Here is a 13,646-nt window from a genome sequence, read left to right as displayed (position 1 = left end):
AGCCTTCCCCCTCGATCTGGGAGAGGAGCGGGACTACGCTTCCCAGGGGGCTTTGCGGGAGCAGCCTTCCCCCTCGATCTGGGAGAGGAGCGGGACTCCGCTTCCCAGGGGGCTTTGCGGGAGCAGCCTTCCCCCTCGATCTGGGAGAGGAGCGGGACTCCGCTTCCCAGGGGGCTTTGCGGGAGCAGCCTTCCCCCTCGATCTGGGAGAGGAGCGGGACTACGCTTCCCAGGGGGCTTTGCGGGAGCAGCCTTCCCCCTCGATCTGGGAGAGGAGCGGGACTACGCTTCCCAGGGGGCTTTGCGGGAGCAGCCTTCCCCCTCGATCTGGGAGAGGAGCGGGACTACGCTTCCCAGGGGGCTTTGCGGAGCTCGCTAGGCGCGTGGAAGGCGTCGGCCGCCGGCTCCAGCTCCCAGGATGATTCACGAGCTGCTCTTGGCGCTGAGCGGGTACCCCGGGGCCGCGTTCACCTGGAGCAAGAGGAGCGGCCTCCAGGTACCACCGGCCCGGCCCCCGCCCCCGCCGTCCCGCCCGCTCGGGCCCTGCGCTCACCAGGCTTCGCTTCCCCGCAGGTGTCCCAGGAGCTGCCGTTCCTGCACCCCAGCGAGAGCAGCGTCCTGAACCGGCTCTGCCGCCTGGGCTCCGACTACATTCGCTTCACCGAGTTCATCGAGCAGTACCCGGGCCACGTGCAACAGCAGGTGGGAGCGGCCGAGCTCCCCCTTCCTCTCCGGGACCCCCCGGGGAAGGCCGCGCTCCTTCTCCATCCCCTGAGCCCTCCGTGGAGTCCGGACGCAGCTCCCTGCGCTGGAGGCGGGTGGGGGGGGAGCGGCCCCGGCCCCTGCCCCGGCCCCGGCCCCGGCCCCGGCCCCGGCCCCTCTCCCACCGGTCTGGGTGTGCTCGGGTGACCAGATCGCGCGTGTGAACTACCGGGGCACGGTGGGCGGGGGCGAAGAGACAGACACGGCCCGAGCCAGAGCCCACTGGCCACCTGGCCCTGTGCTACCAGCGTGCCCCTTCCTGTTGGGGTGGGCCCACGCTGCGCCACACAGCTCCCCTGCCCCGCGCCCCTGGATCCACTGTGCCCAGAGCCCCCTTCAACCCTTCCCCCACGAACGCACAGTGCTGTGCGCACACCCAGCGCCCCACCACAGCTGCCCAGCACCCCACACAGAACCCCCGACGTGCTGCTTTCCCAATACACACAGATTTCCCCTCCCTCCCTCCCTCCCAGTGCCCTTCCCCACAGCCCCACCACCACAACTACACAATGCCCCACACAGACCCCCAGTGCCCTGACACACACAGATCTCCTGCACTGCCCAGCACCCACCAATAGGCCCCCAATGCCTAGCACCCCAAAACACACAAACCTCCCTCACTGCCCAGCGCCCTCCACACCCTCACAGCCCAACACCCCCCCCCACACACACATCTTCCAGACACTCACCATTACACCCTGCCCCCTTCCCTGGCTGCACTCACCAGCCCTGCTGGGAGGTCTCTGACTCCTAGGGTGAGAGCGGCGAGGGGGTCTCCAGACTCACCACGTGCTGCTCCCGCCACAAGCGTGAGCTCTGTGGCTCCCATTGACTGAGAAAAGCGCCAATGGGAGCTGCGGGAGCTGCTGGAGCTGCGGAGCGGGGCTTGCAGGCACCGGCAGCACGCAGAGCCCCCCCACCCTAGGAGCCCAGAGGAACCTGCCGGGGGGCGAGGTGGGGAGTCCCAGTGGTGTTTACCTGGGGCGGCTCCCGTCCTGGGAAGTATCCAGCAGGCAGGTCCCTCTGGCTCCTAGGGTTGCAGGTCGGGTCAGGGCGGAGGGCTCTCTGCCTGCTCCCGGTGCCTACAAGCCCCACCCCTGCAGCACGTGGCGCTCCTGCCGGTGGGCAGGTGCCGGGAGCTGCCCCAGGAAGCGGTGAGCGGTGGCACCGTGGCTGCGGTCCGGACGGTCCCACTGTTGGGACTAAGGGCATCCCGACCGATGTAAGGTTGGGATGCGGGACAAGTCCCCTAAAATTGAGACTGTCCTGATAAAATTGGGATGTCTGGTCACCCTAGGATGTGCCTGTAATTAAACTCCATAATATATTGATTATTGCGTATAAAATGAGGCCTACCCCAGAGGCTTATTAAGTTGTTACCCTACTAGAAAATAGTCCTTCAGTTTGCTAATGTGCAATAAACAAACCTATCACACTGTGTCTCCAGAAATATCTGCCCAGTGAGAAAGACAAAGTCCACTTCAGCACTTCCCTGAGCATCTGGCCTCTCATTTGAAGTCAGTGGGTGGTGCTTTTGCCAGGGCTGAATTAGGTCTTAAGCCCCACAAATGAAAGAACAGAGAAACACTTATGGCTAAACTAATTTTTCAAAGCAAAATGTATTAACTAAGCTGCCTCAGGATGGGATAATATTGCTATGAAAAATAGACTTCAGAAAGGACAAAACTACTTTCTCTCCACAAGACTTTCAGATTATCCCTGGAAAAAGCTTTCTCAACTTTACTTACTCAGTAACTCATTATTGAACTATAGAACTACTTTCTGTAAGAAGCAAAGTGGTGGACGTGTTGTTCCTTGACTTTAGCAAAGCTTTTGACACGGTCTCCCACAGTATTCTTGCCAGCAAGTTAAAGAAGTATGGGCTAGAGGAATGGACTGACAATAAGGTGGATAGAAAGTTGGCTAGATGGTCGGGCTCAACGGATAGTGATCAATGGCTCCATGTCTAGTTGGCAGCCGGTATCAAGTGGAGTGCCCCAAGGGTCGGTCCTGGGGCCGGTTTTGTTCAATATCTTCATAAATGATGTGGAGGATAGCGTGGATTGCACCCGCAGCAAGTTTGCAGATGACACTAAACTGGGAGGAGAGGTAGATATGCTGGAGGGTAGGGATTGGATACAGAGGGCCCTAGACAAATTAGAGGATTGGGCCAAAAGAAATCTGATGAGGTTCAACAAGGACAAGTGCAGAGTCCTGCACTTAGGATGGAAGAATCCATGCACCGCTACAGATGAGGGACCGAATGGCTCGGCAGCAGTTCTGCAGAAAAGGACCTAGGGGTTACAGTGGACGAGAAGCTGGATATGAGTCAACAGTGTGCCCTTGTTGCCAAGAAGGCCAATGGCATTTTGGGATGTATAAGTAGGGGCATTGCCAGCAGATCGAGGGACGTGATCGTTTCCCTCTATTTGACATTGGTGAGGCCTCATCTGGAGTACTGTGTCCAGTTTTGGGCCCCACACTACAAGAAGGATGTGGAAAAATTGGAAAGAGTCCAGAGGAGGGCAACAAAAATGATTAGGGGACTGGAACACATGACTTATGAGGAGAGGCGGAGGGAACTGGGATTATTTAGTCTGCGGAAGAGAAGAATGAGGGGGGATTTGATAGCTGCTTTCAACTACCTGAAAGGGGGTTCCAAAGAGGATGGATCTAGACTATTCTCAGTGGTAGCTGATGACAGAACAAGGAGTAATGGTCTCAAGTTGCAGTGGGGAAGGTTTAGGTTGGATATTAGGAAAAACTTTTTCACTAGGAGGGTAGTGAAACACTGGAATGTGTTACCTAGGGAGGTGGTGGAATCTCCTTCCTTTGAAGTTTTTAAGGTCAGGCTTGACAAAGCCCTGGCTGGGATGATTTAGTTGGGGATTGGTCTTACTTTGAGCAGGGGGTTGGACTAGATGACCTCCTGAGGTCCCTTCCAGCCCTGATATTCTATGAATAGCTCCCACTCTGAAATTTATGCCACTATGTGTTTACTCTTTCCAGGTTAGGTTCACATTAAAAATAGCATTGTGAAACTCTCTCTAGTTGTATGTTAGACTTGTACATACAGAATAATGAAATTTCAGTAAAACAATTAAAACACATTTAGGTAGTAATCTTAAAAATGAGTTCCTTCCTCCTATGGTTTAAATACCTCACTGCTCTGTTTATATAACTTATTTGGAAGTGTCTGGAATGGGGAAGTAGAACAAAGGTGTGAAACCACAGGATGAGTGTGTTGGAGATATGAGGTGGGGGGACGTGTAGCTCTCGGTTTTATGCAGTGGGTGACTCTTCCATAACCAGTTGAACTGTGAGGTCTGTAAGGTCCCTCTCAGGCACACTTTCTCTTCCCCTCAGTCAAGGTCACTCAACATGCTTCTCTCTGCATTTGTGCATCAACCTAGCCTGCTCCCAAAGGTTGATGCTGTCTGCATGGAGCAGCTCAGTCTTGTTTAATGGAATGGATTAAAAGACTTGCAAGCATAAACTTGGATAGAGCTGCAGAAATCTAGTTAGAGGCCCTCTGTGCTCATTGAAGCCTTCATCGCAATGGAACAAACGACCAGGGTGTAGAAATGAGAATGTCAGAACAAAGGGAATGAACAAAGGATATTAGAAGGGTAGGATTACTTTGTCTTGATAAAAGTTAAAGCTTATTAACTTGCATCTTCATTCTAAACACCAGGGTCCCATTTCAGCCTTTGAGGTCCTAAAAAAAATTGCTGGAGAAAGCTGACAGACAGTCTTGGAGGCTGTAGTCCTTTAGCCGCACAATAGGTACAGCCCAGAAAATGTCGTACAAACTTTTCTCCATATTTTCCTTTACCAATGTATCTCAATCTTGAACTGGATCAACTACCTAGAGTGCTAAGAAAAGATTTTGGTCTTCATGGTTCATGCGGTCTTAATGTCAATAGATAGGTCATCAAGATACTCCTTTTCGACTAATTCATATGTGTTAAAGTAAGAAAACACCATTGTGTCTCTAATCTGATTACCACATAACATGGATTATAGAATTTCACCCAGTGATTTCTGCACTGAGCTAGATCAGATCTTTTTAAAAGTCCCTGATGAAGAATCTACCACATCCCTTGGTAATCTGTTTCAGTGGTGAATTACCCTTTCATTAAAAAGCTGCATTTCTTTTCCATTTTGAACTTTGCTGACTTCAGCTTCTAGCCACTGGATCATGTAATGAGTTGGTCAACTAGTTTAAAGAGCCCTCTAATATTAGTTGCCTTCTCCCTGTGTAGGTAACTATAGACTGGTAGAGTTGTCTCTTAAATATCTCTTTGATAAGCTACATATATCAAGTTTCTCTCTAGCCTTTAATAGTAAACCAGGGTTTCTAGACCACATCCTTTTTTAAAGTGGATACCATAACAGGACACTCCACTGCAGTAGTGGGCTCACCAATGTCATGTATAGAGGTAATATTACCTCCTTACTCCTGTGCCTCATTCCTGTGTTAATACATCCCAGTATTGTTAGCCCTTTTTGCAACAGCATTGTATAGGGAGGTCATGTGCAGTTGGTTATCTACAATGACCTTCCACATAATTTTCAAAGACACTGCTTTCCAGAATACAATCTCACATCTTTCCCACCTTAACCAAATTAATTGGGAGGGGGAGAGAGGGAAGAGTAGACTGATGGGGGAGAAACATACATATGCATGCCAAGCAGTCTCTTATAGCAAGGAAGAGAGAAGAACAAATGACTCATGAATCCACTACTGGCTTTACAGTGCAAACCTAAATTTATCTGCTAGGTGCTTAAATACTACCATGATGATTGTATAGAAAACCCTTAAATAGATAGAGGCAGGAGGCTATGTATGTTGGCATGATATGGATACTTACATATTCAAAACTGGACTCAAATCTTTTATTCTGGTTTTTTTTTAAAAAAAAAAAAGCATTAACATAGGTTATAATGATTTCTTGTTACTAACAGACTGGCTGGATTTGTAAAATAAGGATAATGCTCACTTATCCCACAGGGATGGCAAGGCTGTGTTATAGTTTGCAAAGTAGTTTGAGATCCACTTGTGAACAGTTCATGTCAGCACAAAATGAAATGTACAAATGGTCACTGTATTATGCAGTCTTCTGTCTCAGGAGTTCCTTGTACATCCAAAGGGACTGAATACAATTCTGCTCCATCTTTGCCAGCTGACCCACCTCTGATTAACAGCTGATTTTATTGGTACTTTCAGTGGTTGGGCTTCACTATGTTTAAACTGGTGACTTAGTGGTGAACACATCTATCCACTGAGTCACTTAGGCCTAGCTCCTCAAAGATATTTAGGTGCTGAAGGTTGAACTCAATGGGAGCTAAGTGCCTAAATATCTCAGGGATCTGGGTCTTAGTCCCCAGTCCACTCACCAGTGTACTGGGGCTAATTCAAAACTTATTGTTTGATTTTAGGATCATCACCCTTCCCAGCAGAACCAGTGTGGGTTACATGGGATTTACTTGCGGGCCTTCTGTACAGGGCTTGATTCAGTGCTGCAGCCCTATCGACAGGCATTGCTTGACCTGGAGCAGGAGGTAAGGGAGAGAAAATTGGAGGAAGAAGCTGTGCTCTATTCAATGTTATGAGCTGAAATACTGTGCAGGGGTGTCTTCCAAATTGCTGCTGTGAGGTTCCACTATAACCCACTGGGCAGTGTGCTACATGACCCCCTCTGTGTCTGATCCACTCTGTCATCCATAGAGAATGCAAGTGTCACAGTCCTCAGATTCAGGTCCTCATTCTCTAGGTCAAGCTCTGAAGGTCCTTGGTTAAATCTATGGTGTGTCAGCCAAGTTGGTAGGCGTCACACCATCTCTTGGGTAGATTCACTTTGAGTCAATGCCCAGTGATTGCATGGGCTGCTCACTCTCATCAAAGTAGCAGCCTGAAGGGGGATATGATTCAAAAGTCTCTGAAAAGATCTATGTGAGCTAAAGTTATTGGGACTTTTGAGGGTACAGTTCTGCTCTTTACCTTTTTCCACCAAGGTTTAGTGCTATAGATTAGAGGCTTATTTTGGTTTTTACTAACTTTTCTGTTGTTGTTGCAGTTCCTGGCTGACCCTCACCTCTCCATCTCCCACATTAACTACTCCCTGGATCAGGTATGTTCCATTTGTTGTCATCTTACTGAAGACTTACTACTGGTATATACAGCATGTGCAGTGTTGCAGAGCTACCATTGTTACTAAAACTTTAATTTCTGATGTTCGTACACTTAAATTCCGAGCACTTAAATACACTAAAAGTTGTATTAATGTCATCTTTAGCTTTTAATATGGTGTAGTTATACTTGTAAGAAATTTTCCTTTCCCATTTCCACCTTTATGCAAAATTAAAATAGCTGGTAGCATGTATCACACTTCAGAAATGTTAGGAAAGCTACAGTCTGCACTTGACTTTAAGCAGCTCTAGCTCTCAGATTACATACCAATTTGTTTTCTTTAATGACCTTTTCACCACGGAGCGCAGCTGTTGGGGTCTTGTGCCTACCTATGTGGCCATGGAACCTTTTTGACTAGATGTCAGCTGGGGAGGCACACATTATTGCCCTGTCAGGGATATAATAGCTCCCCCTTTAACCATCCAACAGTTTCTCTCTGCCTCCAAAAGTCCCATTTAGAGTTTAGCTGAAACATAGAGGGAAACCAGTGCGGCTCTTCCTATCCTCAAATTAGTGGTCTCCTAAATTTATCATCTTGAGAGACTTCAGTACCCACCTAGACAGCACTTCTAGCACATTGGCACAACTCATGTCATCTATGCCAACCTTACTAAGTGACCAGAGACTCTCCGGATAAGCGTCACTTCCACTGTTCAATCTAGTTGTTGATGTTAAGGTAGAGTAACATCACCAGTATTCTGGTATAATCATCATCTCATTTCTGCAGAAGCCATGGTCTCTCTTCCAGGGACATCCAGAACACTAAGTGGGGCCAGTGGGGTGATAGACTGATAAACTACCACAACCAGCTGCTGTCCATACTAGCCCCTAAGTGCCCCATCCATACATATCGCTACTTAGGACCCTATTTTTACATGTTGGTCCTTGCTTTGCAGTTCCAACTCCTCTTCCCCTCGGTGATGGTTGTGGTGGAGCAGATCAAGACCCAGAAGGTATAGTAACTAGGAGCTGGTTTCTCTGTAGCAGAATCTGTTGTTCCCATCCATTCCCTTAAGTTAAAATTGCATGATGGTGTAAGTGACACCAGATGTTTGACAGAGCTTGTCGGAGATAGGTAGATGGGGCTCCTCAGGAAACATTTGCTTTTCCTTTCAGAGTTTGTATCTTCCTCCTGAAGACTGCATGGTTCAGGCCAGGGAAGGTTTTTGAGGATCAGCAAGAATGAAGCTCTGGCTTCGTCAGAACCATCCATATGTGCTCCCTGTGTATGGAGCAGATTATCTATTTACAGGCTATGGATTGATTTTTCACTAATGTCAGTGAGGCATCTTGGACACTGCTCATTTGGTGTCACTTACATAAATAGATGGAGAGACTAAGGCAGAAAAATTATATGGTGGAGGTAGCCCAGCAGCATGAAGCTTGTGCACTGATATCAAATTCCCTTATTTTCCCTTTGGTAATTTACAGATTTGCAGGGGAGGGAGTGAGCTGGTAAGACTGTAATTGGAGCTGGTGGGAATGGAAGGTTGTGCATTTCTGTGGTTGGGGAAAGAGATTCTGAGACAGGTTTGAATGGAGAAACAGAGGGAATGGTTGGGAGTAAGGATGGAAGCAGATGAGTTTTGGAGGTGGAACTGCACAGAGTCTTTGTCTTGGATCACATTTAATTCACAGTAGAAAAGTATGGAGCACGTTTTCCACCTTTACTGTGTGTTGGTGACTGGGATTTCTTTTTCTTGAGTCTTATAAATCCAAAAGACAAGGATGGAGAAGCAGGATTTCTGACTTCACAATCCATGAAATTAAACTGTCCTCTAGCCAGTAACAGGTGGTTATGGGAGAACTTGTGTGTTGGAGTCCACAAGTCTGCTGGGCCCTTATGTGGGGTGTGGGAGGAGGGTATATAAGAACATACGAATGGCCATACTGGGTCAGAACAAGGGTCCATCTAGCCCAGTATCCTGTCTTCCGACAGTAGGCAGTGCCAGGTGCCCCAGAGGGAATGAACAGAACAGGTAATCATCCAGTGATCTATGCCCCTGTCGCTCATTCTGAGCTTCTGGCAAACAGAGGCTAGGAACACCATCCCTGCCCATCCTGGCTAATGGCCATTGATGGACCTATCCTCCATGAAATTATCTAGTTCTTTTTTGAACCCTGTTACGGTCTTGGCCTTCACAACATCCTCTGGCAAGGAGTTCCATGAGTTGATTGTGCATTGTGTGAAAAAATACTTCCTTTTGTTGCTGCCTATTAATTTAATTTGGTGACCCCCTTGTCCTCGTGTTATGAGAAGGAGTAAATAACGTGTCCTTATTTACTTTCTCCTCACCAGTCATGATTTTATAGACCTCAGTCATATCCCCACTTAGTCATCTCTTTTCCAAGCTGAAAACTCCCAAATTTATTAATCTCTCCTCATATGGCAGCTGTTCCATTCCCCTAATGATTTTTGTTGTCCTTTTCTGAACCTTTTCCAATTCCAGTATAGCTTTTTTGAGATGGGACAACCACATCTGCATGCAGTATTCAAGATGTAGGTGTACCATGGATTTATATAGAGGCAATATGATATTTTCTGTCTTATTATCTATCCCTTTCTTAATTATTCCCAGCATTCTGTTTACTTTTTTGCCTGCTGCTGCACATTGAGTGGATGTTTTCAGAGAACTATCTACAATGACTCCAAGATCTCTTCTTTGAGCTAATTTAGACCCCATCATTTTATATGCATAGTTGGGATTATATTTTCCAGTGTGCATTATTTTGCATTTATCAACACTGAATTTCATCAGCCATTTTGTTGCCCAGTCACCCAGTTTTGAGAGATCCTTTTGTGTAACTTTTCGCGGTCTGCTGGGACTTAACTATCTTGAGTAGTTTCGTATAATCTGCAAGTTTTGCCACCTCGCTGTTTACCCCTTTTTCCAGATCATTTATAAATATGTTGAATAGGACTTGGCCCAGTACAGATTCCTGGGGGATACCATTATTTACCTCTCTCCATTCTGAAAACTGACCATTTATTCCTATCCTTTGTTTCCTTTTAACCAATTACCGATCCATGAGAGGACCTTCCCTCTTATCCCATGACAGCTTACTTTGCTTAAGTGCCTTTGGTGGGGGACCTTGTCAAAGGCTTTCTGAAAATCTAAATACACTATATCCACTTGTCTACATGCTTTTTGACACCCCCCCCCCCAAAGAATTCTAGTAGATTGGTGAGGCAGGATTTCCCTTTACAAAAACCATGTTGACTCTGCCCCCACAAATTATGTTAATCTATGTGTCTGACAATTTTGTTTTTTAGTTTAGTTTCAACCAGTTTGCCTGGTACTGAAGTCAGGCTTACCGGCCTGTAATTGCCAGGGTCACCTCTGGAGCCCTTTTAAAAAATTCGTGATATATTAGCTATCCTCCGGTCATTTGGTACAGAAGCTGATTTAAATGACAGGTTACAGACTACAGTTAGTAGTCCTGCAATTTCACATCTGAGTTCCTTCAGAACTTTTGGGTGAATACCATCTGGTCTTGGTGACCTATTACTGTTTAGTTTATCAATTTGTTCCAAAACCTCCTCTAATGACATCTCAATCTGGGACAGTTTCTCAGATTTGTCCATTTAAAAATAATGGCTCAGGTTTGGGAATCTCCCTCACGTCCTAAACCATGAAGACCGATGCAAAGAATTCATTTAGTTTCTCCGCAATGGGCTTATCGTCCTTGAGTGCTCCTTTAGCATCTCGATCATCCAGTGGCCCCACTGGTTGTTTAGCAGGCTTCCTATTTCTGATGTACTTTAAACATATTTTTGCTATTATTTTTTAAGTCTTTGGCTAGCTGTTGTTCAAATTCTTTCTTGGCCTTCCTAATAATATTTTTACATTTCATTTGCCAGAGTTTATGCTCCATTCTATTTTCCTCACTAGGATTTAACTTCCACGTTTTAAAGGATGCTTTTTTGCCTCTCCCTGCTTCTCTTACTTTGTTGTTTAGCCATGGTGGCCCTTTTTTGGTTCTCTTACTATGTTTTTTAATTTGGGGTATACATTTAAGTTGAGCCTCTATTATGGTGTCTTTAAAAAGTTTCCATGCAGATTGCAGGGATTTTACTTCTGGTGCTGTACCTTTTAATTTCTGTTTAGCTAACCTCGTTTTTATGTAGTTCCCCTTTCTGAAATTAAATGCTACAGTGTTGGGCTGCTGTGGTGTTTTCCCCACTACAGGGATGTCAATTATATTATGGTCACTATTACCAAGCGGTCCATCTATATTCACCTCTTGGACCTGATCCTGTGCTCCACTTAGGACTAAATCAAGAATTGCCTCTCCTCTGGTGGGTTCCAGGACTAGTTGCTCCAAGAAGCAGTCATTTAAGGTGTCAAGAAACTTTATCTCTGCATCGCATCTTGAGGTGACCTGTACCCAGTCAATATGGGGATAGTTGAAATCCCCCATTATTATTGAGTTTTTTATTTTAATAGCCTCTCATCTCCCTGAGCATTTCACAGTCACTATCACCATCCTGGTCAGGTGGTCGGTAACATATCTCTACTGCTATATTCTTATTATTTGAACATGGAATTACTATCCATATTTCCCCTACCTTCCAGTTCTCACTGAGACCCATGCACCATTTCCCTTGTCATTGCAAAGCCTTCTTTGTACATTCAGCTGTAAGTGTAGCATTTGAACATCTGAAACTTCGGTACAGAATCAAGGGAAGATTTCTCACTGCAAATCCAGTTTGACCACTTTGTTTCTTTGCAGATTCATGGCTGTCAACTCCTGGAGACTGTCCATAAACACAGCTGTGGGGGGCTGCCCCCTGTGCGTAGTGCACTGGAAAAGTAAGGAGATTCACTAATACTACTGCTTGGCTATTATGCTCTTGTAACAGCTGAAGTTAGTGCCAAAATATCTTCTCTCTTTAGCTATAACAAATAGAGATGTCTAACAAGAGCCCTGTGCAATCTGAAAGGCAGGAGTGGAATGCTAGGCTGACAGCCCTGAAGGCTCAAGTCCTCTGTTTATGTATAGGATAAGTACACCATAGACAGCTGCAGTATAAGCTTCCTTCACACACTGAACTGCCAGTAATCTCACTCCTGAGCTTGTGAGGCATTTCCTATGGTAGATGGGAGTTTACTCTCCCTGGCCTTTTTGCTGAGACTGACAATGAGGGAAAGTTATGACTGGTTTAGGGATGGCTTTGTAAGTCTGTCTCCCACCCCCGCGCTTTTCCCCTTACCTAATGCAATTTGCGTGGAAGTTGCAATGGAAGAAGTTCCATTGTATCAGCTGACCCCCTAGAACATAGATTGGAGATTCAGACATGGGGTGATTTGATTGGTTGAATTTTACTAGAAATGGGTTCCCTTGGAGGAGGAAATTAGGGCACTGACTTTCCAGGTGCATATCATGGAGCTGCTGAGATGGCAGCTAAGTGAGTAGGAGCAGTTTGATCCTACTTCGTGTGAGGGAGGTAAACAAACTGTACTTTAATGGCACACTCAAGGCCTCCCACCTTTCTCCATGAGCAAATTTCACTTGTTAGCACTTCAGCTCTCACTGTGCTGACTGACCTCCTTAGGATCATAGAATATCAGGGTTGGAAGGGACCTCAGGAGGTCATCTAGTCCAACCTCCTGCTCAAAGCAGGACCGATCCCCGAATAAATCATCCCAGCCAGGGCTTTGTCAAGCTTGACCTTAAAAACATCTAGGGAAAGAGATTCCACCACCTCCCTAGGTAATGCATTCCAGTGTTTCACCACCCTCATAGTGAAAAAGTTTTTCCTAATATCCAACCTAAATCTCCCCCACTGCAACTTGAGACCCTTACTCCTTGTTCTGTTGTCTGCTACCACTGAGAACAGTCTAGAGCCATCCTCTTTGGAACCCCCTTTCAGGTAGTTGAAAGCAGCTATCAAATCCCCCCTCATTCTTCTCTTCTGAAGACTAAAAAATCCCAGTTCCCTCAGCCTCTCCTCATAACTCATGTGTTCCAGACCCCTAATCATTTTTGTTGCCCTCCGCTGGACTCTTTCCAATTTTTCCACATCCTTCTTGTAGTGTGGGGCCCAAAACTGGACACAGTATGCCAGATGAGGCCTCACCAATGTCGAATAGAGGGGAACGATCACGTCCCTCGATCTGCTGGCAATGCCCCTACATATACATCCCAAAATGCCATTGGCCTTCTTGGCAACAAGGGCACACTGTTGACTCATATCCAGCTCTCATCCACTGTAACCCCTAGGTCCTTCTCTGCAGAACTGCTGCCGAGCCATTCGGTCCCTAGTCTGTAGCGGTGCATTGGATTCTTCCGTCCTAAGTGCAGGACTCTGCACTTGTCCTTGTTGAACCTCATCAGATTTCTTTTGGCCCAATCCTCTAATTTGTCTAGGGCCCTCTGTATCCTATCCCTACCCTCCAACGTATCTACCTCTCCTCCCAGTTTAGTGTCATCTGCGAACTTGCTGAGGGTGCAATCCACACCATCCTCCAGATCATTAATGAAGATATTGAACAAAACCAGCCCCAGGACGAACCCCTGGGGCACTCCACTTGATACCGGCTGCCAACTAGACATGGAGCCATTGATCACTACCCGTTGAGCCCGACAATCTAGCCAGCTTTCTATCCACCTTTATAGTCCATTCCTCCAGCCCATACTTCTTTAACTTGCTGGCAAGAATACTGTGGGAGACCGTGTCAAAAGCTTTG

General features: G+C 46.7%; 1 protein-coding gene across 7 annotated transcripts in view; it reads left to right on the top strand.

Moving 5' to 3' along the window:
- The first annotated feature begins 342 nt into the window (after nt 1-342).
- Nucleotides 343-13,646, top strand: part of TUBGCP4 (tubulin gamma complex component 4) — a 53,655-nt gene continuing 40,351 nt past the window's right edge. For all 7 annotated transcript variants that reach the window (XR_012154143.2, XR_012154140.2, XR_012154142.2 and 4 more), the window contains exons 1-6: nt 343-495; nt 573-701; nt 6,204-6,326; nt 6,842-6,895; nt 7,851-7,907; nt 11,689-11,768. Coding sequence is in view for 1 of the 7 variants with exons in the window: in XM_073304651.2 (XP_073160752.1) it covers nt 418-495; nt 573-701; nt 6,204-6,326; nt 6,842-6,895; nt 7,851-7,907; nt 11,689-11,768 (521 nt within the window). In the remaining 6 variants the exon portion in view is untranslated. The remainder of the gene's footprint in view (nt 496-572; nt 702-6,203; nt 6,327-6,841; nt 6,896-7,850; nt 7,908-11,688; nt 11,769-13,646) is intronic.

The sequence above is a fragment of the Lepidochelys kempii genome, chromosome 10 (assembly GCF_965140285.1).
Source record: "Lepidochelys kempii isolate rLepKem1 chromosome 10, rLepKem1.hap1, whole genome shotgun sequence".
NCBI lineage: Eukaryota > Metazoa > Chordata > Testudines > Cheloniidae > Lepidochelys > Lepidochelys kempii.
The sequence above is the reverse complement of the archived record's forward strand: the minus strand, read 5'-3'. Positions and strand labels throughout refer to the sequence as shown.